At 42.4% G+C, this 24,500-nt stretch overlaps 1 protein-coding gene across 4 annotated transcripts in view; it reads right to left on the reverse strand.

Moving 5' to 3' along the window:
• The window catches only part of atp8a2 (ATPase phospholipid transporting 8A2), a 61,726-nt gene that overhangs the window by 17,294 nt on the left and 19,932 nt on the right, over positions 1-24,500 (reverse strand). For all 4 annotated transcript variants that reach the window (XM_049565340.1, XM_049565341.1, XM_049565342.1 and 1 more), the window contains 16 exons: positions 24,308-24,476; positions 24,052-24,179; positions 23,460-23,537; positions 23,228-23,316; positions 22,912-22,956; positions 22,607-22,679; positions 22,300-22,488; positions 22,168-22,217; positions 22,002-22,071; positions 21,833-21,917; positions 20,840-20,979; positions 19,729-19,867; positions 18,407-18,471; positions 9,684-9,856; positions 3,173-3,356; positions 809-919 (listed from right to left, as the gene is read on the reverse strand). In XM_049565340.1, coding sequence (XP_049421297.1) covers positions 809-919; positions 3,173-3,356; positions 9,684-9,856; positions 18,407-18,471; positions 19,729-19,867; positions 20,840-20,979; positions 21,833-21,917; positions 22,002-22,071; positions 22,168-22,217; positions 22,300-22,488; positions 22,607-22,679; positions 22,912-22,956; positions 23,228-23,316; positions 23,460-23,537; positions 24,052-24,179; positions 24,308-24,476 — 1,788 coding nt within the window. The remainder of the gene's footprint in view (positions 1-808; positions 920-3,172; positions 3,357-9,683; positions 9,857-18,406; positions 18,472-19,728; positions 19,868-20,839; positions 20,980-21,832; positions 21,918-22,001; positions 22,072-22,167; positions 22,218-22,299; positions 22,489-22,606; positions 22,680-22,911; positions 22,957-23,227; positions 23,317-23,459; positions 23,538-24,051; positions 24,180-24,307; positions 24,477-24,500) is intronic.

The following is a 24,500-nucleotide window of genomic DNA, read 5'->3' on the forward strand; positions in this document are numbered from 1 at the left end:
TAACGCCTTCACACACACACGCACGCACGCAAGCACAAACATGCGCACACACACACTCACACACAGACTGGACTGGCTCTCAGGCTGATCTGAGGGCAGATACAGAAAATGTTTGGGGCCGCTAGTGGGAATTGTGGCATTCCTGGGGCATACAGTGAAGCATACAGCCTAGGGGTGAGGTCAGATACACAAAAACACACACACACACTCACACACACCAACACCCATCCCCCTTATTCTGTCTCCACTAAGTGGACAGAGACAGTCTCTAACCTTTGGCCTAGAGCGCCCTGCAGGGAGCCAATCATGTGAGATAATCATGGAAACACACAGATATATACACACACACACACACACACACACACACACACACACACACACACAGAGTGGTGGTGTGAGCAGGACAGTAGGCTCCCATGAGGACCGGCACCTGCTGGTATCCTTAATGTGAGACAGAGGGGCGAGGAGGGGGTGGAGCACAGCTGACAAATACCCCTCATAACAGGCAGGCCAGGGCAGCGGTGTGTGCCTTCATGTCTCACACACACACACACACACACACACATACATATAGACGCACAAAGCTGTCGACCCTTGGAGCCAAGGTCTCGCCACTGCTGATCTAAACACACATTTTTTCTGTGCATGTGTGTGTATGGGTGTGTGCGAAAGAGACAGAAAGCAGACACCAGAAGGGCACCTCGTCCATCACTGTCAGCCGTGTCGACAAACAGCTGCAGAACGTCTCTGTTAATGTGACTGCGTGTGTGTGTGTAAAACAGAGAGGGTGTGGTGGTGAAGCTCCTACCTCTATAATATAGAGGACCACATTCTTATAGAAACAGTAGAGGATGCACTTGGTGACACGGTTGTAGCTCCATGCCCCGTGGACCAATAGCAGCTTCTCTAGATAGGAGAACTACCAACCAGGACAAGAGAAAGGAGAGAGAGTGAGAGATGTGTTACTATAATTAGAAGAAAAAAAAAGAGTTACAAAGAAAATTTGAGATGTAAAGGGAGCAGAGAGAACATTAAGAATGTAACAGGGACACAAGAAAGTTGAGGCAAGAGGAGGCCCGCTGATACAGATAAGCTGTGTAAGAAGCCCAAAGGCTACAAGATAAACGTGCCAAACAGTCAAAGTGACAGAATGTGTTTGTGCAAGATAGAGACACAAAGACAAGGCTCCTCAGTAATTAGGAGAACCTTCAGTTGTCATTATGAGCCTAACAGATGATTAATGGGAAGCAGGGTTGCAAATAACAAATACTTTAGATTAATTTATTCATTTATAATGAATATATTATTGGTTTAGACTATAAAATGTCGAAATAATGAAAATCACAATTCCCTAGAGCCATAGTGACATCTTTAAACAGCTTGTTTTGTCCAACCAACGATGCAAAATCCAAAGATATTTAATTAACATAAAGACAGAAACGACTGGCCATCTCCAGCAGTCCAAAAATGCATCCGAGGCACTCTGACTGTAGTTAAAAATCCTTTATCATACATGAATAAACCACTGCGTTTCGACTAGAGAGTCTTTATTAGGGTGTAAGGGTTTACACCCTGATGAAGACTCTGTAGTCGAAACTCGTTGGTTTGTGAATATTTGCCCCACCCAGAAGAGCACCAGATTTTTTTATAAGTAACTACTTAGTGCTTTAACCCAGTGCAACACTCCCTATTTTTTTTTCCTCATATTTAATTAACAATCATAAAAGAGAAAAGTAGTATTCCTCACACTTAAGACGCTGAACCAAGAGAATGTTTGGCAATTTATTTTCTGTCATTTCCTGTCAATCAACAAATAAAATAATCCACTAATCTTTTTCAGCCCTGATGGGAGGCTATGACAGAGTTCCTACAGCTGAAGGCAAATTAGATTTAAGACTTTTTAAGACATTTTAATGCCACTTGGAATGAAATTTAAGACCATTTTTAAAATAGCCAAAAGATTTAAAAAAAAAATATATCTATATATGAAGTGGCATCAGTTACAGAGGGTTAGGTCAAATTTTGCTTAAGCATTTACTATAACATAAAACACAACTTTTTTTTTCTTGTGGCACCAAGGGGGATTACACAGAACTTGGAAATACTTGTCATTTGATGCAGAGTTTTGTTGGCAATTTTGTTTCTTGCCTTAATCCCAGGATGTCTTTTATTGTCAATGTATCATTAAAAACACAAGGAAAATAGGAACACAACCCATTGTGGGTTTGAAAAACTTTTTGCATAAAATACACTGAGTCTCATAGGAAGGCTCAATGTTGCCTTGTGCCGGTTTCAGCCACGCCAAAAAAATCTTGGTTTAATAGCCAAATTTTATGTATTTGTCATCCAGGACACAATGACAGCTGGCTAGTGGACAGTGGATCCTCTGCTCTGAGCATCCTGGAGTGTTTTTGGTTCCACTATCCTTATCTGCATGATGTTAGTGCGAGAGGCATTTGGTAAATTATTTAAGAAAAATACATGTTACCAAATATTTTGAAAAGCAACATAAAAAAAGATTCATAAAATCCTACTTTCAAATCTTAGCATTGTTAGGACTTTAGAAAGATTTATTTAAGACACTGTATTACCAATTAAGGCCTTATTTTTAGATCTATGAATTAAATGCTTTTTAAGAATTTAATATAAGGAAACTTTGGGTAAAAAAAAATCTAATAATATAATATTTTTAAATATTACTCTATGTAAGTTATTCATGTTTAAATTTTAACATTAAACACATTTTAGCTGTAAAAAATTACAATTTGTAACAGTTTGCATAAAACTGCCCCTGAAAAGAAACAACACCAAAACAGGCAAAAGGTGACTTCCTCATGCTGCTAGGAGCATATAAAATCTATGTATTTTATTGTGGACTTGCATTAATGTAAGCATTTAAACACCTGTGATGAGTCGTGTGTTTCTATTGACAACACGATACTTGAGAGACCCCTGTGAGTAAATTCTCCTTTCAGTTGTCGCCCTGCAGGGAGGTCAAAGATCAGAAGCAGGTATAGATTCAGTGTCTTGCCTTAAGACACTTGATCGGGGTGGACAACCAAGCATGAATCCATTATCTACGTTCATATAAAGCCTGTAACATATCCGTATGACCCTGGCCAAGCATGAGTGACTGTCTTCTGCATGTCTCTGTGTTATGTCTGCAGCCCACCTGTGCTATGGAGTAGTCAGAGGAGTTGGTGGCCTGCATGCCCTCATTGCCACTGATCCCCACTCCAACATGAGCCGTCTGAATCATGCCCACGTCGTTGGCGCCGTCACCTATCGCAAGCGTGATGGCCTTCACATGTTTCTTCACCATATCCACAATTTCAGACTTCTGCAGTGGAGACACTCTGCAGAAACAGGAAGAAGAGAAAGACAGAGATGGTTGGTTGATATTAAAATTGTAAATAGCTTTACTAAAAATGGGGAAATAAAACAATACAGCGAGAAATAAAGAAAACAATAAATACATTTGGAGTTAGAAGGGGAAAAACAAAGATGCCAACAACTAGGAAAAAAAATAAAGCCTGAAAAAGTAACAGTGGGAAACAGTTAAAAGGGGAAAAAGAAAGATGAACGAGAGGCTGGCAGAAACACACACTCACTGCAGGGCTCTGTTAACTGCTCTTCACCAGGAATTAGGAAACAATGATTCACTGTTCTGCTAATAACACTCTGGGTAGCTCATGTTTGATGTGTTTATATATCTGTGTGTGTGTGCTTACAGCGGTGTGTGTTGTACATCTGAGTACACCTCAGAGTGTGTGTGTGTGTTCAGGGAGCTTTCATTGGTACTCCACCCTCTTGACCTGTATCACTGATCCTCCTGTCCATAACCGGTTCTGTCTCTTCAGTGACAATGAAGGACCCAGGGAGGCTCCATTACAGACGTTTCCCTCAGGGCCACTGAGAGACGATAGCGAGGTGTTATGGTGCATTTGCTGAAGTACTGTGGGTATTTTTTCATTTTATGGTGCCATGTGTTACACCTGCGGACAAATGAGGAAAAAGCTCAAACCGCTGCCCTCCGCTGCACTGGTTTTCTGTTTGGCTTGGAGATTGTTTTTGCCCATCAGTCCTTAATTTTTTCCACCATCTGCTGTGGAAAAAAAAATCATAAGAACTGGAGCTGTTGATCATATCACATGGCCTTTCCCAGCAAAAAGAGTTTGCCCAGTTGTCATGAAAATTTTGTATTTCCCATTCTTTCTGAGCACTGTAAAGGGCCTCTGTGCGAAATTCAGAGCGTGTGAGTTGTCTTGACATGGACGAGGCTGAGCCAGCGGCTAACAACTAACAGCTAACAACTCCATGGGCAGCGTTAAACAATGGCAACAGTGCTGACGGAACTAATAGTGTTAATCAGGGGTGAACCAGAGACGAATTTGCATTTCCTGGGATGGCAAAGGCATGACGCACCTTGACTTACCCTGACTCTCACAAATCACACTCCTCTTGCCTGAATCCAACCAACCCAACCAAAGGCAACAAGTACTAGCCAATCAGGGAGAGTGGGGCGGTCACACCTTCGCAATTCTAGAAAATGCAGATTCGCGAACCAGAGGGTGGGTGCTATGCTTCCACATCAACGCTGTCCAGATATCAGCGGTTACCACTGTATGAGCGCAGTGCAAAGCGATGAGCGATGAGGATACAAACATGCAGTCCCAGACACAAGCGGCTGGACCAGCTACCACAACAACCCACAGAGAAGCTCGGATTTCAACACACACATAGGGAGCGTGACTTTATTCTCTGCACAGGACGCCATAACTCCACTTTATCTTTACATAGCAAATATCTGTTTGAATTTGATTGACAGTTCATTGGCTGTGACCTTGGAAGCAGCACCACAAGGTCCAATTTAGTAGCTATTTGTGAGGTTTTGTATCACATTGTTCATTTTGTGAAGCAGTGACAAGAGAAGAAGGGTTTCTTTTTTGCTGAGCTACCAAGACATTTATACAATCCTGTTTCTCACATGCATTAGTATAAATGTTTTATTTGTACAGTCATCTCTGCATTGAAAACATGTTTTGCATGAGGAGGCGTTCCTATTGCCTTTCATTCACATGCGTACAGCTTAAGTGAGTTTTGTTCCGACTACCTTTAACCTGTGCTTTGAAAACAAAAACATCTACAAAGGAGGAGACATGGGAGAAAACTGATACTGGGATTAAACTTCTATAACAAAGCAAGCTATAATTCCCACAGCACAGGACTGTGTAGTACGAGACAAAACATTTTACAGTAACTTCTAACAGGTTATGTGTGTTTTACATAAAATTTGGTATTTATTCTGCACAAATTCATAAATTTGAAGGTACAGTAGGCCACTTTGCCTATAGGCTGCATTACTAGAGATTAGCCCAAATCCAGATATTAAATATTTACATTACATTTCCCTGATTATAGTAATTACCTGAGCCTCAGTGATGTATTAGGTGATAGCTATTTGAGTATCAACACTGGGCTATTATGTAGACAATACTTCAAACTGTTCCTAGAAAGAGGAGGAGTCCCTGTCTCAATGACTGTTTCTATGTGTGTGTGTGTGTGTCTGTGTGTGTGTGTGTGTGTGTGTGTGTGTGTCACACAGCGCTAACTCTAAGGTCTTGCATCAAATCCCCACCATGTTCGTCATTACAAAATCTAATTATGAGCAGCTGCATGAGCCATCACATGCAGACAGAATGCAGCAAGATGCCTTGGTAAAGATATGACAAAATGAAATTATGAGCAGATGTATGAACCCTCACACACACACACACACACATACACATACACACACACATCCGGCTGGAGCCCACAGGTCATAAAGACGGTCTATCTTCTATGAATATGTAAGAAGGATCATGCCCCGGTCAAGCTGAAATCACAGAGCTGGGTGGTCTGCTTACTATTCATACATAGGCGTGTGCAAAAACACACACATTTACACACTCACAAACACACCTCCTGTCCCCCCACCCCACCACACACCACAGGGGAAAACCTCAGAGCGCTGGCCTCTGTAGTCACTGCAGAAAGATGGGATCAACCTCTGCTCTTTGTTTTTCCCGATTCTGCGTCTGAAGTGTGTGCGAGTGTGTCTGCCTGTGCGTCTCTTGGCCTCTGACCACAAATCTCTCTTTATCTCCCTCTCTCTCTCACTCTACCTTTCCTCTAAACACTGCTAACAGTGTCTGGGATTGTGTAAAGTGGCGTTGGGGAGATGAAAGGCTCCTGGTGCTCTTCACGGTGGAACTGAGCAGAAAATAAGCAGCCGCTAAGTCCTCCCATAAACAAACGCACAGTGAAGTCAGGAAGCCATGCGTACGAGTGCACCCGACTCTGCCGCCCGTGAGATACACACACACGCACGCACATGCACACATTCCAATACTGTGAAACATCACACACATACAGTTGGTGAGATATTATCTCACAGATACCTCTGTGCTTAAAAGTCAAAGCTCATTGTGTACAGGCACCTTATTAACAGTATTGTGCCCTGGATGCATACAAACACACACACACACACACACACACACACACACACACACACACACACACACACACACACACAGAAATCACCTACAGCAGTGGTTCCCAACATGCAGGTTGGGACCTCCCAAGGCAGTGTGATATGTAACTTTTCTCTAATCTTTGTTTATCTGAGCTGTGGATAGTTTTATCTCATCAGGACTCTTATAATTATTCAAATGAAAGAGTCTGAGCAACTCTTTGGTTGAAGCTTATCAAGGGTCCACATGGCCCAAAATGATTGGGAACCACTGACCTACAGTAGAATATACAAATATCTACCAGAGTCAATATTTTTACTGATTTCTTATTTTGATAAATAAAAACTTTTCTTTTACAAGACCATTTTTGGAGCCAAATTTCTCAAATGTTAAATATTGTCCAAACACAAGCAGCTGTACAAGAACTAACCGCTCATATAAAGACATGCTCTAAATGGGCAAATCTCAAAGACAGTGTTTTTGCTCAATGGGTAAATCTTCAGATGCACTCCACAAAGTATTGCCTAACCTTTAGGCTGCATCACACCATAAACTCCTCTCATTTATTTGAATGCAGGTAGTGTGTCTAGGCTTAGGAGGTGGGGCTGCAGGGGTGCCCAAAAAACAAGCAGAGGCCTGCGACGGAAAGTTAAAACAGATTCAAGTTTTGGAGAAACACAAACTGACGGCATGCTGTGGTGGCCAATCATGTAACCAGCAATCAGACCAGAAGTCATGTGCAACCCATTGGAACAAGTCATTCATCCAACAATTTTCATCCGCTTATCCGGGGCCAGGTTGCGGGGGAAGCTGGCCGAGCAAAGCACCCAAGACATCGGTCTCCCCAGCAACGCTTTCCAGCTCCTCCTGCCCAAAACACTTCCAGTGGGAGGTGTCCATGAGGCATCCTGATCAGATGCCCGAACCACCTCAACTGACCCCTTTTGACACGAAGGAGCAGCAGCTCTGCTCCGAGCTCCCTCCGCATGTCCGAGCTCCTCACCCTATCTCTAAGGCTGAGTCCAGCCACCCCAATCCATCTCATTTGCAATCTCATTCTTTCCGTCACTACCCAGAGCTCATGAACATAGGTGAGGGTTGGGACGTAGATGGACCAGTAAATCGAAAGCTTTGCCTTCTGGTTCAGCTCCCTCTTTACCACGATGGACTGGCGCAGCACCTGCATCACTGCAGAAGCTGCACCAAACCATAAGTAATACAATATCTTTCTATTGTTCAATGTCATAGCGAATAAAAAAAAATATATGTATTAATGTTCATGTTTAATATTCGACAAAGGAAAGCACTCGCTTTTTTTGTGTGCACTCATGTATCTTTTGTGGCAGTAAAGATACTACAGTAATGATTATCAAAAGGAATTCTACAGATCTTTAAAGCCAACATAACCAAACTTATTGAACACAAATATTTAGATACTGAGATGGGGAGATTTGTTTTCTCTTCACCATCCATTTAGGTGACACTCCTACACCAACATGTGCAAAAGAGCAAACTTCAGGTACCATGAACAAGCCATGTAACGATCAAAAACTTGTTTTACAACTGGCAAAATTTTGTTTTAAATCAGGAACTAACTGTGAATCAGACCAGACTTTTGATACCAACTTTCTGTATTTAACATGTTTTCAGTTGTCTGCATTAATCATGTATTGATGACTGATAACCAGCCCTAACCAAGGTAGTGAGGGAGATATGAGATGTACACACGGAGAAAATAGGATGGAGTGAGAATAGAGGAAAGGAAGCTGGAGGCTGTTTGCAAGGCCTGTGAGACCTGAGTCCGGATATGGCCTGGATATGCAAGGGAGAGTCAATTACTTCCCTCCTGGCTGCAAACGCACATGCGCACGCACGCACAAGTACAATCACACACACAAAAGATGAGTGGAAACTCTTTTGTTAAACATCACAGCTGGTGCTGAGTGGAACATGACCAAAAAAGGGAACATGCAGTAAACAATCTATGAACAGAGTGCACTTTGTATGAATGGAAATGTATAACGGCAATGTGTGTGTGTGTGTGTGTGTGTGTGTGTGTGTGTGTGTGTGTGAGAGTGTGTGTGTCGGTGCCCATTCCCGGGGTGCCACCAGTCAGTGAGTCATGGCTTTGACATTTCCATGCAGCGTAGTGTATTACATTACTCCTGCTGTGCAGCGGTACAGGCTTTTATCATCCTTGTTAATAAGCTGACCGTGGGCAACCGACAACCTTTACAAACACGCATGCATGCAGGTATACATGCCTGCGCGTACACACACACACACACACACACACACACACACACACACACACACACAGAACACTGGCTTATGTCCTTAAAGAAGTTTAAGGGTTTAAGGAACACTCCATCAAGGTTTTGTTTGTCGTCAGAATTAATTTCATAGATGATGTCTGACATGTCATCAGAGATCACACCCTCACATTCACCTGAGGAAGACCATTTGAGGTCAAAACAACTAACTAAAACAAAAGCTTGGTAACGTGATAACAGAGGCTTCATAAAAGCAGCTAACAAACAAGGGTTTGCCTAACCAAGACCTTGTAAAGTAAAGCTGCGTTTAAAGAATACTTCCGGGAGCGTTGAAATTTCAGCGTGCAGTCAAGCTCTTCTTTTTGTTAGTACATAGGGGTTTTCCCACAACGGCACAATGATCCTGTGTATCTGTAAACGATTTTCTAATACAGGATGCTTGACCTTTTGACAGATTAAAATTCCAGACTTTGTCTAGACTTCTTGCAGACCTTTTTTTTGTTTCAGTTTTATGGTCACAAGACATCAAATTTGCCCACACTGTCATTTTTATATGAGGTCCGTGTGTGTTTTGTGGAACTTTTACCTTTCATGCTCCTTTAATTAAGAAAAAAATGTTGACTTTTTCCATGCTATGTTTCAACAGGATGAAATGTCATCATAGATGACCAAGACAAGTTGTCATTTCCTTTTTATTATTATTAATTATTCCATCAAATGCACCATAAACTACTTTTGATTCATGTCTAACAATTATTTAGATTTAAGCAACGAAAAGGTAAAGCAATGAATTTTTATATTTTTTCCAGGCTTACCAGACTTGCGCAGACACTCTGTAATAAAACAAAGTTTGCTAATGCATGTGTGTGTATGTGTATGATGAGTAAGTCTTCCCTACCGACAGCAGATGACAGCCTTGCAGGACAACGCCAAGTCAAGGAAGGCCTGGCGGAGCTCGAAGGACAGTGCGTATTTCAGTGTTTGACCATCGATGATCAACGCCAGCTCATTCTCCTTCCTCAGAGAGTCGCCCAGGGACGAACAGTGAGCTGTCAGAGTGGCACGAGTAGCCTACAAGGAAACAAGACACAGAGAAAGGGTTTGGGTTATTCTTAAATCTTTAAGGGAAGATTGAGTAGATATTTTCCCTTTTCCCCAAGCTAAGCTTCAGAAACTGGTTAGATGCTTTTACTGACAAGCCTGTATCTCCAGCATCTCTTCAACAGTTGGTTCAAGTAAGCAACACACACACACACACAAACACATTAGTGCTCATAAGGATGCATCAGGAAATGCTGGTGGGTTTCTCGTTGAGTGAAACCCTAACCTCTAACCCTATACCTCACCACTAATTGTCGACAATCTTAAATCCTAATCTGCACCCTGACCAAATGCAACTCTAAATCTCACCCTGAAAATGACTCTTTTTCTGATGCAATCCAGCAGTAACGCTTTTAAGTGAAAGCATTTCCAGGTTTTATGCTTTTGTGGAGATATTGTGGCTTCACAAAGTGGTGAAAATACAAATCACACACATCAAAACACAGACAAATTTGCTGAAAGGTCAAAACCACCGGCGGTAAATGGAAGACATATGCTCTTGGTTGCACGGGCTGCTTTCATCTGGGGAAAGAATTTGCTTCTGTGTACACTCAACAATTAAGAATGCCAATATAAAGTTCACAGTTGTTCTAGACATCATCACAACAAGCTGATGCTATAGGGACCTGGGGGCATGCTGAACCATGGTGTCAAAACTCAAACCATTACTTCAGAGAAAGAAAATATGCAAAAGACACACAAAACAGAGGGAAATGGAAAAAAGCGATAAAGGAGCTGGATAAACGTCATGGCGGGGTAAAAGGCATCCTTTCTATCAGCAAAGTGTAAGTGTGTGTGTGTAAATGCCAGCTTGCCTGCGGGGCAGTAGTTTGAGGGCAGTTTTGATGGAGCTCTTGATAATAGAGGAACAGGGATTAATAGAGAAAATAAACATCCCACGGAGTTGTAATGAATTCCATGTGGAGGAGCAGGCACGCTATAAGCTACCAGTCAGGCCCGCCCACACACACACACACACACACACACACACACACACACACACACACACACCTGAATTGTTCATTTCCACTGACTGAAATTATGATTTCCATGGGATCCCAATGTTACAGAGCATTAAAATGCTTCAATATGCATCATCTCTGCCTTGTGTGGTCCATCTGTGCCTTTTAGATGGGAGGCAAACGTTCTGTTGATCATACAATAAGAAATTAGAAATAAAAAGGGACAACTTTTAGCTTTTATTTACAAATCATTATTAAACCATTTAAGAACAGTAAATAAGGTTAGATAAGGATAGATAAGGTTAACAGGACTTAACAGTTCCAGCCCTGACCTAAAGCTCCAGTTTGTAAGATTAAGGGGAATATATTGGCAGAAATGGAATACAATATAATGAGTACGCCTTCTTCAATGTATAATCACCTGAAAATAAGAACTGTTATGTTTTTATTACATTTGAATAAGCTGTTTAACTACACAGGGAGCAGGTCCTCCTATATGGAGATCCCCATGTTGCAATGCCATGCTCCTACAGTAGTCCAGAATGGACAAGTCAAAACTTTGGCTCTAGATAGGTCCATTTGTGTTTTTGCGTCAGCTACCATAGATAGCAGTCCCTCTGCAACAAATGCACAGGAAAAACACTGTTTTGTTTTTTTTTTAACGCGAATCTGCTTTATTCAGTGTTTTTACCGGTTTAAATCGTTGCATCAATTGGTTTTTGGAGAGGAACAGACCTCTGCAGATAATTCTGCCCCTGTTAATAACCTCCTGAACATCTGGATCTTAAGTTATTAGGGAAAAAAGGTTTGCACACATTAGGTGCTGGTCTAACAACCTTTCACCCTCATGCCAAACAGCGTCAGTGAAACACTCATTTGTTCTATGAAACTGCTTTATTCAGTGTTTCTACCCATTTATATCACTGTGTCTGCTTGTTCCACTGAGGAGGAGACCTCTGTGGACAGTTCAGCTCGTGGTAAAGTCCTCCTGAATGTCTGGATCGGAAATGAGGTGAGCACACATTATCAAGCACCGGGCGAATGGCCCGTCTGCGACGTGCCAAATAGCGTCAGAGAAACACTGCTTTGTAACGTGAAACTGCTTTATTCAGTGTTTGTACCAGTTTGAATCATCATCTGGTCTGTCTGTTTTTGGAGAGGAGGAGATCTCTGCAGATAATTTGGCCTCTGGTAAAAACCTCACTAACAATGAACACTGAAAGAATTCTAGCCAGGAAAAGTTCAAACTGATTGCAATCTGCAATCCTCACCGCTAGACGCCACTAAATATACCTAAATCTTACGCACTGTCCCTTTAATTTTTCTAAGAACTCTTAACATGAAGGAGATCACCAGGTGAATTCACATTATTAAAGCCTATTAAAACCAGTCCAACACTAACCAGATGTTGTATCCATCAAACAGCTCACTAACTGTCCATCTAGGGACAGTTTTGGTAGTTGAACATGTGGAATTCAGCTTATACACATAATAAACAGGAGGCATGACGCAAAATGAAATGCCCCATAACAGGAACTGTTTGCCGAAACACGGGCAATACAACAAAACACACAGTAATCAGCCACACAATACCAAATTCTAGACGCAAAAGTGCACAAACATTTGAAAATTTGGCGGCGTTAACAATCTACACTGACTCTTGTGGTGGGTTACTGGCGGTCATTGGACCTGAGAGAGTCCAGTGACCCGCAGAGAGATGACCCCTCTGTTCACCGGTCAGCATGTGCAAGAGAAAGCAGCACACACACACAATCACATATACATGTATGTAATCATATGAACAATGTGGTCTCTCTTCTTCCTGCCAAATAGTGATGCACACATGCACACAAGTGTCCCTCCTCTTCCCAAAAATTCCCTGCTCTTGTTTTTTCAGCCTGAGGCTGTGTGTGTTTTTCTTTGTATGTCGGAATTCCTGTTTGCATTCACCTTTTCCCCCAAACAGGGGAAAGGAAAACAAAAACATAATGAAAGGATTAAAGGAGATTACAGGTTGTCAGAGTCCCGAAACTCAAAGTGTGTGTGTGTGTGTGTGTGTGTGTGTGTGTGTGTGTGTGCAATGTGCATGTTATTACAGAGGAGTGAAACACGTATACGCATGTATGAGTGTTTGCATGTAAGTGCACAGGGGTTGCATGTATGTGTACATGTCGTGCATGTGTGAGAGATGAGAATCTGACAAAACCTCCTTTTCCCTGCTTGTCCTCACCTCATCACAGAGGAATGGACACAGAAAGCCTCAGCGGCATAATGCAAAGTAAACAGCCTGTAAGTGAAAAATGATTGTATGAAAACACTGCACATGACACATATTCGGGGCGGTGGGTGTTGATGCTTCAAGTATTGCACAACTTGCTGCATGGGGATTAATTCTGTGAGGCTCTTTCTGACATTATATGAGTGGGTGTGTGAGGGGACAGCTACAATCCCACAGACTGTATGATTTATTTAGGGCAATAATAATGTCTGAAAGTCACAATATCATGAACCACATCATAAAGGCACTGAAAGAGGGGGTCACACACACGGGTTAATCCTCAAGTGAATGCAAACAGTTCACCAGCCTGGCATGAGGTGCTAATACAACACAGCAACTTGTCACAGCAGGTTCAGTCAAAGCTTAAGCAGCAGCTAAGATAACCCGGGATAATAACCAGGCTAAGTATGCAGGCAGCATTAAAGAGCAAAGATTAAAAAGGTAACTAAGGTACAAACACTAGTTAGCTCTTGAAGCTAACAGGCGGCCTCTTCCTCATGTACAGCATGCCCAGACCTAACTGTATCCTCATGAGAAAGACCAGCGTCTTAACATGAAAAGAAACAGCTCACAAAAGGTCCACTATGATCTGTTAACACTTTCTCAAGAGAACAAACACGAGAGACCAAAGAAAAAGCCGTTAGTATGTTACTTTCCTCGTTCTCACGCTAAATTACCCGCCGTTTCTGTTTGCTTAATTATTTGATTGCAGCAGTTGCAATATGACAGATCTCATTACCAAGCATTTTAATGTTCCAAAATAAATGTTTATTTTGTCATGTGCATCTGAGCTTGAAGAGGGTGGAAACACCCACACACATGCACATGCGGGCGCACAAACACGCACACACACACACTTTGTAAACCATGTTCGCAGGCCCTTCTGCGTGGAATTTTATCAGGTTTATATTTGGATCGCAAAATGGGAAGGGCATGGAGGCAGTTTGAGATATCACAGGTCACCTTCTCTCATTGCATACTTCAACATAACACACACACACACACACACACACACACACATCTATCTATATATATATATATATATCTATATATAAATGCACAGAATGAAGATGAGGAAAGCCAAATGTTGATCCGTTCCAGCCGCCTTCTCCATTCAAAAAGAGCTTAATCGCTAGTGCCATTATGACAAATGTATAGGCAGAGTATAAAATATACAGAAAAGCACTAAGCAAGATAGATGGAAAAAAGAACAAAGACAAAGGGAACGACGAAGGACATGGAGTGTGAAGTCGACTCGGGAAAAGGAAGACAGAGAGAGAGAGAGAGAGAGTGAGAGAGAGAGAGAGAGAGTGAGAGAGAGAGAGAGGGGTGCGGAGTGAAAAAAAGGCAGAGAAAGACTCATATCTGAAGTGCAGATTCTGTCACCACTGAGATTTAATATACCGTTTAATTATCAGACTGTGCATCTGTGCAAACACCCACATCCTCTGCTGCCTGAGCCAGAAACACACACACACACACACACACACACACACACACACACACACACACACTGCTGACCAAAAAAAAAAAAAACATGTGGACTTTAACAGTGGGAGGCCTGGTGTTCAAAAAAGTATAATAAATTAAAAAATGCCAGAACAATAGAGCATGCAAGTCGAGGTGCTACAAAATGTGTATGTTTTAATGTGTGTGTGTGTGTGTGTGCATAAAGATGATTAATGAGCAGAAGAGAGATGTTGTTTGTTTAAGAGTTGTACTGCGGGCAGCATGACGGGGAGCGGGGGATTGTGGGAAAGTCAGATGTAATGTATATTCGGAACTATCAAGCCGATCAGGGTGATCATGTGCCACTGCATTTGGGGTAAACAGAGAGAGTGTGTGTGTGTGTGTGTGTGTGTGTGTGTGAGATTCAGAGACAGAAATAAGAGGGCATAAAGGAGACTTTACATTCGTACGCTCGTCCTTCAGTATTGACTAAACAGAAGCAGACAGGGCAAAGATTTGTGTCAGTCTGTGTGTGGTATGTGATCCGAAGGTGACAGATGGCGCTTGTCACAGCTTCAGTGGTCGCAAACCGTTTACCCAGGAGGCATTGCTCACAGGGTTTGTTTTGATGAGGAGGAGCACCAAAAGGAGATCGCATTACCGCTCACTCATCGCTCTCACATGGCTCGGCCCCCTTCTGCCCCCCCTTTTCTTTCTCAATCCAGATTGTCTGTCTCATACATGAAGTACAATAAACACTCCCTCTGCTGTAGTCACAAACACACTCCTGCCGCTTCCACTGAGATAAACACACATATTTTGTTGCTTGTTCTGCTCTTCCTTGGAATCTTGCTCTAACCCACGCGCTCATTTTTCCTGTGTAGTCGCTTCCTGTGCATAGAGAGGGTGCTGACAGATGTGGAGGTGGTAGTGTGAAGGAGACATGGAGCGGAGAATGGGCTTGGTCAGGATGGGGGGGGGGGGGGAGGGGGGTTGCATCTGCCGCCAAGACTGCCAACTGCAAGATCCTCCGCACAGATCAGACGTCACACTGATAATAGCAGAAGGAGGGCGCGATACAGAGAGAGAGACAGTTATTTTTTTAAATGGTGGCAAGAGGTCAACCTCACGGTGAGATTTCGATAAGCAGCTTCTGCTTTTGCTCACGCACAGTTACACTTTCAAACAGGCCCACAAGCATAAAGAAGCTGAGCCAGCGCAAAATATTTTAAGTGTGAGATAAATGAAGACAGTGTTGCTTTCATCCGTGCCGACAACCACTCTCTGAAGTCGTCCTGATTGACAGGCATGACTGTGACACCACGTGTACACACAAGCATGCCGCATTCATACATGACAGAGAATGTTTCTTTTCTTACAGCCATGTGTCCAAAAATAAATCCAGATTTACGAATCGAGAGGAAAGGACGTCGGATATCTGATCTCACAAATACCTGATTTTCTGTGGGATGCCATTACTCTACTTGTGTATAAGAAGATGCTATATCATACAAGTTTTTCTAAAATTGGGTTTTGTTGCTTCAGTTTATCATGTTGTTTACTCTGTCTCATGTTTACTGTGTTGCATTTACACTCACTTCAAAGTGTGCAACAAACACAGCCGGCTCTGAAGCATACTGCAGATCATGAAAAATTCCCCTCATGACCCGTGGTTTATGTTTCATGTCAGCCAGCTGTCCCTCTCAACTCTCCTGTCTCTGTGTGCCATATAGAAATGTGTTAGTACAACTATTTTACAAAAGAACCCCCTGAATGATTAAAAACCCTGAGCTGGTACAAATTCAAAAACTTGCTTCAGCAGAGTGGAACTTTGCCATTTCTGTGTGGGCCAGGCTTTCCAGCTGAAAGATGGATTCCCTACTGCACCACGCTGTTTTGAGTTGTTGCTAAATGGCGTGTATTGAACGGAAAGTCTTTGTCTGCATTTGGCGTATGGATTCTGAAACGGCATCACACAGAATCATATTAACAATTTTTTTCCAGTCATCAGGAGTGTTAAGTCAACGTTTTATTTAGTTCTAGTTGTCATTCACTCTCATTTAAATCTACATGATAAAAAAAAATTTGTCTTAAAGGTGTAACTTCTACATTTTTTTTACATGATCAGCTCAACCACTTCACATACCATTCCCCCCAGTCTTTTTTGTTTATACTGGAAGTCCCATATTTAGACAGCACCTCTCAGCAACAGCCTAAATCCTTCATTGCTGCAGTACATCCTGCCTCATTACAAGTCATTCATCTGTACAAGAGAGTTTATTTCAGTCTGGAAATATTTCTAATGACAGGGATGAGAACTTTTTTTTTCTGACATGTGGGTGCAAAAAGACTTCGTGATAACAAAAACCTCTTGTCTGATGTGCTATTGGATCTGCCTGTGTTTATGTGTAATCTCTGGGTAATCTATTTGCATAACAATCCCTTGGGCTGCAATTAAAGTTTACAGACAAAGATTTCAAACATTTATAAGCCATAACAGAAGAGAAGAAAATAAAACAACTGTTTTTATGTTGTCACCAGTTCGAGCCAAATGTTTCATCCTCCGACCCAGACTGTATTGACCAGACTTTGAACTGTTTACTGGAAAAGTACAGTATGTGGTCAAACATGGAAGACAGGCAGCTAACAAAATCTTTCAAACCATGTTAAGAATGATCCACTTACAGTGCTAACTGTATTAGCTTCCACCCTCTTGTGTTAATTGGACAGGCGATTCTCAGGCTAAAGTACCCGTATCACCCTCACATTAAACGTTCAGCCTGTCCAATTCAGTTTACTCAGCGTCTAAGTGGCCTTGCATGCTGTCTGGCTTTTGACCAGCCAGACACCACTTTGATGCACGCGAGTATAAAATGTATATTCCCTTTACTAGAATACAGTGAAACAAAATAATTATTATAGGTGTGAAGTTGTGCAATTAAATTTTAAATTATGACCATCATTTAAATCCTTTCACACAGGATTCCAGTTGGATGCAATGCTAACCACACAGAGCTGTCTGATGCTGTGTTGATTATGCTATAGACTAATAAAATCCCTCTTTGGGTACACAAACAGGCGCTCACACACAAACACCCGTAAACACGCACACAAGCACACACACAGTTCCGACGCTTAGAGTTTATAAGGCATAATCTCCCCAGTCTCACATATAAACAACCCTGTAAAAGTGAACACACTGTGATTGTGTGTGTGTGTGTGTATATGTTTGAGTATAAGCACACATGTGGGAGTCTGGGAGTGTGTGAAAGAGAGACAGACGCAGAGACACATGACAGTAATCAAGCCACTTTGGTTAAACAGAAACCTGAATGCAAAGATCACATAACCGGGGTAGAAATCTAATCTAGAGAGCTTAGATCTAAATCTAAATAGCAAGAGGAACAGACACACATGTGAACACATGTATAGTCTGTGAACTGTGCTGCCATTTAGCAAGACACAGGTTAGATAAAGAGACACAAACAATGTGAAAGCACTGTGGGATCGTTAAAAGTCAGGTACTGTACGTGAATATTGTGACAGAGACAGAAGGAGGGAAAGAAGTGATAGTTCCCTACTTGTCTCTTTTCATCCCTTTCTCCAAAGGGACACCAGAGACTTTAATTGCCCGCACCTGTGAGTGCACAAAGAGCCCCACCCACCAATCTAGCTGTGGACCACACCCTAGTTCCCACGGTAACCTGCTTAAGACCCCTCCGCATAGCCCCTCCCTCCTGTATGCATACACAAACAGGTCCCAACACTGTACAAAGCACACACAGAGATGAATGAAGGCGGTCGGCAGGAGGACAAGGAGGGTCTACTCACATCCAGAGAGTCCTCGTTGACGATGATGAGGGACATGCCGTGTGTCACCAGACGACAGGAGTAACCTGAGAGACAAACAGTGGAAGGTAGAGAGCGGGGGATGGGAAAGAGATTAGATTTACTCAAACTCAAAACACAGGTGAAAAACTGGTCTCATGTACAACTGCAAAATCCAGCTCCATTCTCTCACAGCTACCCGACTCCACTCTCCTCCGTCTGCCTCCAGCCATCATATCTCTATTGTGGGCTGTTCAGCTACATTATACATCAAATAGAAACAGCAAAACTCACAGTAATCTGAATACTATTACAGGTGTAGAGAGCAGTTTGATTATTTAAAGGTGTGTGGAAAAGTACACTCTCTGAGGATGTCCAAACTTTTAAACTAAATTTTGTTTTTATTTGTGTTGTTTTTGTGGACATCTGCCACAGACTTCCACCACAACTGCCAAGAGAAACCAAATACACTAACGACATTGCTGTGCAACCTTAAGTCCCTTCTTCCATGCGTACACTGGCCACTGGCAAATTTCACTTCGAGACTGCAGACGTGCCTGACGTTTCACAGCTCACATAATGCCCGCTATTCTTTTTGCCATGATTTAATAATCTCCACAATAGATGCAGTTTCCTAGACTGCTGCACATCAGTCTGCAGTGACAAGGGGACTTCCACACCATCGCTGGCACATACTCCACTAAAGCTGCGTTCAGACTGTTATTTGCAAGTTGGATCAGATTTGTGTCTCCAGACATCACCAACCTACAGTATCTGCATGGGTTGCTGCAGTAATGATGTGGCCTTCAGTAACGACCAAACTACGCTGGTGGCAAAGCTTTCCACCACAAGTATGAGAAATGGAGATCCATCATTGTGCTCTCCAAATGCCATCATGTCGCTATGTTGTTCTCCAAAGCGCTCTGCTAGTACCAACATGGATTCTGCTCAGTACTTCTGTCCTGGATTTGACATAGTTGTTGTGTGCAAGTGATGCAAAAGAGACTTTGAAATCCGACTGAAGCCGCCAGAACGTCCAGACGGAGACGCAATTGATAGAAATCTGATTGGAATTGCATTTCAAATGACCTCCAAATCTGGTTTGGAGTTGACTTGCAAAAAAACCGCATTACATGTGTTTTGTTTTTGTTTATTTTTTAGCTGTCTAGACTTTCTCAAATAAATCTGGATGCAATCTAGATATGCCAATCTGAACAAGGCCTAAAAACACCCTATTCTCCATCTTCTTCTGGCAGAACTGTCCGTGCTGTGACTTAAACTCACATTTTGGCCATAGTGTGAATATTAAATGCTGTTCTCCGTACCTATGTTGATGGCCGTCTCCTGTTTGTCCCCAGTGAGGACCCATATTTTGATGTCGGCCCTCATCAGAGTGGCGATGGTCTCTGGCACGCCGGCCTGCAGACGGTCCTCTATGGCTGTGGCGCCCAACAGCAGCAAGTTCTGTTGATGTAACAGAAGAATGTCAGAGAGATTATTTGAGAAGCAAAAATTATTAAACAGTGAGAATGATCTTATTTAGGCAAAAGAACCAGCCAAATATCACCAGTTTGTATGTGACGGTTCTTTCTCTACCGAGAACATCACCCTTAACTAGTTAGAGGATGAGAACGATGCCAGAAAGTTCAGTTCAGCTGGTACAGCAGCTCATTTTAGACCTCTGTACCAACTCTGTGTCTACGTGCCAAGAAGTAACCCATTACCTTTCCCCCCCTTGCTTTAATTTGTTCAGCATTTAAATGCATGTGTACCCTCATTAGACACACTCGGACGCACACACAAACACTCGCACAGACACACAAGTTAACACTACTGTGTTGTTGACTCCAGTTTTATGGGGCTTTTGGCAGGCTGGTGCAGGTAATTACCCTTGTGGTCTCCCAGTCTGAGCTCCCCTCCTCCTCCAGCTTCCTCTTTTTTTTTCTCCTCACTTACTTTTCTCACCTAGACTCTCTACTTTAAATCCTTCATTTTCCCACATCTCCTTAGCTCTCTTCTGAATATCCCCTCATCTGAAATCTCTGCAGTATGCTGTACACTTTTTGCCCATACAGTGCCATATTTCTGATCAACCAAGACATGATTCTCCCAAAGTCATCCTTTCAGAAAGAAGCAGTATCTGTCTTTATATTTTTCAGCTAAAAGAAAAGACACACACCTTGAAAGGGACCTCTGACCGTGTATTACAAATTACTGAGGTGATGAGTAATGAAGGAGCATCGTGGTTATTCAAGTGTGGGAATCAATGGGGCCACTCTGCCCCCTGCTGGCATACACATAGTGTGTTTGTGTGTGTATGAGTACATATCAGGAGGAGTTTCATGGCATGAAGAATTTCCAGGGTTCTGCTTTGATTTCAAAACATCTCACATAAGGTCGGATACCAATAATGTAGATCACTATGGAGAATTTTACCTTTTCCAGTAGTTCATAACACTCCTCTAGTTTCTGAGCGCGGTCTTTAAGCACAGTGCTGACGCGATTGTATTCCTTCAGCCACTCCTGGTAGGCTTCTTCCTCCAGGTCCACATAGGCAAAACACAAAGTCCTCAGTCCTGGACAGAAGGGAGGATAAGATGATTGATCAGTGGATCATGGAGAACAGATTATGTTTCTGACAGGAATTGAGTGTTCCAATGTTTTTCCATTGGAACACAGAAGCAGCTAGAAGGGAGGAAACTTGGGAAAGATGGTTCTGGTGTATTTTAAGCCTAAACTGGAAGTGGGACCAAATAATGTCAAGTCTTGACTAGGCCTGACACCATAATTACATTATTGACTTATAAAGGTCAGGTTAACATAAAAATATCAGCATAATTTTAGTCAACATGATGCCAGAATTAACAGCAGGGGTCTCCCAACCATTCTAAGACTTGCGTTTTGTCACAGTGCCTAATGGACAGAAACAAACTATGCTGAGAGAGGTTTTGGTGTCATTTTCTGGTCATGCTGCTTCTGTCCTCTCGTCTGCCCTCTTAAGAGTTTTATAATGGGCTACACATAGATGTTTTTATGTTTTTTTTAAGGATAACTTGATATTTTTTCACATTCCAATTCCAGTGTCAAAAACTCTTGAGAATTAAAAGTTTATTACTCTTTGAAAGATAGTACTTGCAGGATAATACTATTATATTATCATTATATCAGTGGCAATAAAATGGTCTTAAAATGACAATAATAAATGTTTATTGCAATTATTTCTGGGACATTATATCATCTACCAAAAGTAGTTATCATTAGGCCTAGTCTTGACACTTGTATATGAATTCAGATCAGTTCCAAGATATGGCAAATAATGCTAATACAGAGCAAAATATGTAAAGTTGAGTCAGTGCAAAAGACTTGATGCAGCAACAGCAAACACAGAAATTCAACTATGGCTTTCTCTCACCTTTTTCTCTGTCTTACCTTCTGTAGCAAACTGCTCCAGGTGAGCAACAGTTAATTCTTTGTACTGGGACGTCTCAGTCAGACGCTCAAAAATGACATTATCCTGCAAAACAACAAAATAAGCATCCATGAAAATGTCAAGAGACATTTAGAGTGCTGAATTACAGTTGTAATGAGATAAACATACAGCTCCTTTGCAGTAAAGCCGTAGCCGCCCATGGGGGGTTCGGACCACCACAGACATGCGTTTGCGGTTACTGTGAAGGAAGCAGAGGGCTTAGTTTCAAAACACACAACAGTCTTATATTCCAGAGTTATTTACTGACTGAGAAGAACATTTATGGGAATGTTACCTGGAAAACTCCAGCACATTCAGTAGCTCATAACTCATCTCTTTTCCTCTCTGAAATAAACAACAAAATGTCAGCTGTTAACTTTGCAAAAAGCAGCTTTTACTGCAGTGACACACACAGATACACACTCACAGCTTCAATTATGACTGAATGCGGGGTTCTTGCAGTGAAGACAAAGCCGAGCCCTTTGGCCCCTTTGACCAGCGCTCCTTCATCAGGCGAAGAGGCCTGGTAAATGATCTGGTTTTCCTCTCTCTCTGGGACCACCGTGTGGCACACTGCCATCATTGTCAGGAACTCGCAGATCTGAGGTGATGTAGGCTGTACACATTCACACAAACAGAGTGGACATGGTTTTTACAGCATCCTTTGGTTATTTTGGGGCTGAATAGGGTTACTTAAAATAAAGAAATATGAGAAAAGCCTCAGAGACACCTACATGGTTCTCAATGTTTTGGATGAGAGTCGGGTCGTCAAACTCTGTAGAGTTATTGCTGCTGGACGGCAGATTGCTGCGGGGAAAAAAATGATGGCAGGGGTTATTCTAAGATTGTGTGGAAAATTTATTTTTGGCATCCTTTTAGCATCACAGCCTAAAATAGGTGCGTTTTTGTCAACTATTTCTCTATTTTCTGATCCAAAAACTGTGAATATGACTGTATAAGATGCTGAGACATGCAGAGCCTAAGTGGAGAAGAAAATCAGAAAGGTGCAGACAGCTATGAAGGTCAGAATGTCACTGACCTGAAGTCCTCCATTGACCGATCACAATCAAGGTCAGGGAAGTGGCTGCAGTGATGAATGAGGGTGTATTGAAAGAGGAATCAAGTTACTATCAAGTTGATGAGTTGATTAGTTCATTTGATCAAGCATGCAAGAGTTTAATCAGCAGGATTTATAACTATAAGTTAGTCTGAGACATTAATTAAAATAATAATTAGAGATTAAAAGGTGACTCAGTGCTACAGTGCATTTAGTGGCATTTTCTTTAAGCAGCTGGCTCCTTTAAAGGCAGAGCTAAGAGACAAGAATGGATTTACAAGAAAAAAAGATGACTGACCCATATGTAATTCCCGCAATGGTACACTTCTTGAAGTGCATGACGTTACAGGTCAGAGTTCCTGTCTTGTCAGAAAAGAGGTACTTAACCTGGAAAAGATAGACAGACGGTAGGTAATGAAAGCACAAGTGATAACAGGCGTGTATTGACTGACTGTGTATGTAACGGTTACTATAGTCATTCCTACTTTCCATCCTAAAGCCACTGATTATGAGGATGTGGAGGAACTGACCTGGCCCAGTTCCTCATTAAGATTTGACGTTCGAGCCATGGCTGGTGTGTCTGTCTCTGAGTAGTACATCTCCACGTCCTGAGGGAAAAACATAAGCAAAGTGATGAGGAATATTTGAACACTTACATTAAGTTAATTTGAAAACATGCCTTATAAAACACACATGGAATTGAGCATGTGATCGGAGCAGAGTGCGAGGGAGCAGGGAGCGTGAGGGGAAGGATTTTGGATGGAGCGCAGAGTGGATTTTTAAAAAAGTTGGAGCGATGCCTTATCTCCCGCTCAACCCCGCTCCAATTTTGCTCCAATACCGCTCACACCAGGAGTTCAAAGTATGCCAGACTCAGAATGCATCTGTGTAGTGTGCACACACACTATTTTTTGTCAAAATTGGCTGGCGTGAACTCGACAGTGGGGTTTAAAAAGTGCTTTTTAAAAGGAAACTGAGCGATTTGAGTGGAGCAGGGGGAAATCTGGCTAAGCGCGGAGCGATACTGAGCAGGGGTGCAGAGGGAACAAACGGCTCTGTGGGCAAGGAGCAGAAATCCGCTCACCGCTCCACTCTGCTCACATGCTCTGACATGGAACATACCCAGTTGATGAAGAGGGCCTGTGTGAACTTGACCACCTCCAGAGTGACCAGCAGGCTGATGGGGATCAGGTTGTTGTACAAGATGATGAACGTCAGCAGGTTATACGCAAAGTTAGTGGAGATGTCACCTGCACAAACAAATAATATTCACCTTTATGCTGACTCTTAAACTGTGTGTTAATCCCATTCTATCACTGTTAGGAGACTTTAGTTACAGCTTGTGAGATGTGGTATGTGTATGTGTGTGTATTCTCACCAGCCCGGGACAGGTACCAGCAGGCATCTTCAGTGTGTTCTTTGTTCCAGATGGCAGCGCCCACGGAGCTGATCAGAGCCATGACCAGCAGGATGCCAAACAGGACCAGGATCTGCATGTTGGTCACCCGCTCCACATTAGAGCGCTTCAGTGGTGCCTTGGTGGAGTTCTGGCAGGTGGACAGGTCGATGAG

The sequence above is a fragment of the Epinephelus fuscoguttatus genome, linkage group LG21 (assembly GCF_011397635.1).
Source record: "Epinephelus fuscoguttatus linkage group LG21, E.fuscoguttatus.final_Chr_v1".
Lineage (NCBI taxonomy): Eukaryota > Metazoa > Chordata > Actinopteri > Perciformes > Serranidae > Epinephelus > Epinephelus fuscoguttatus.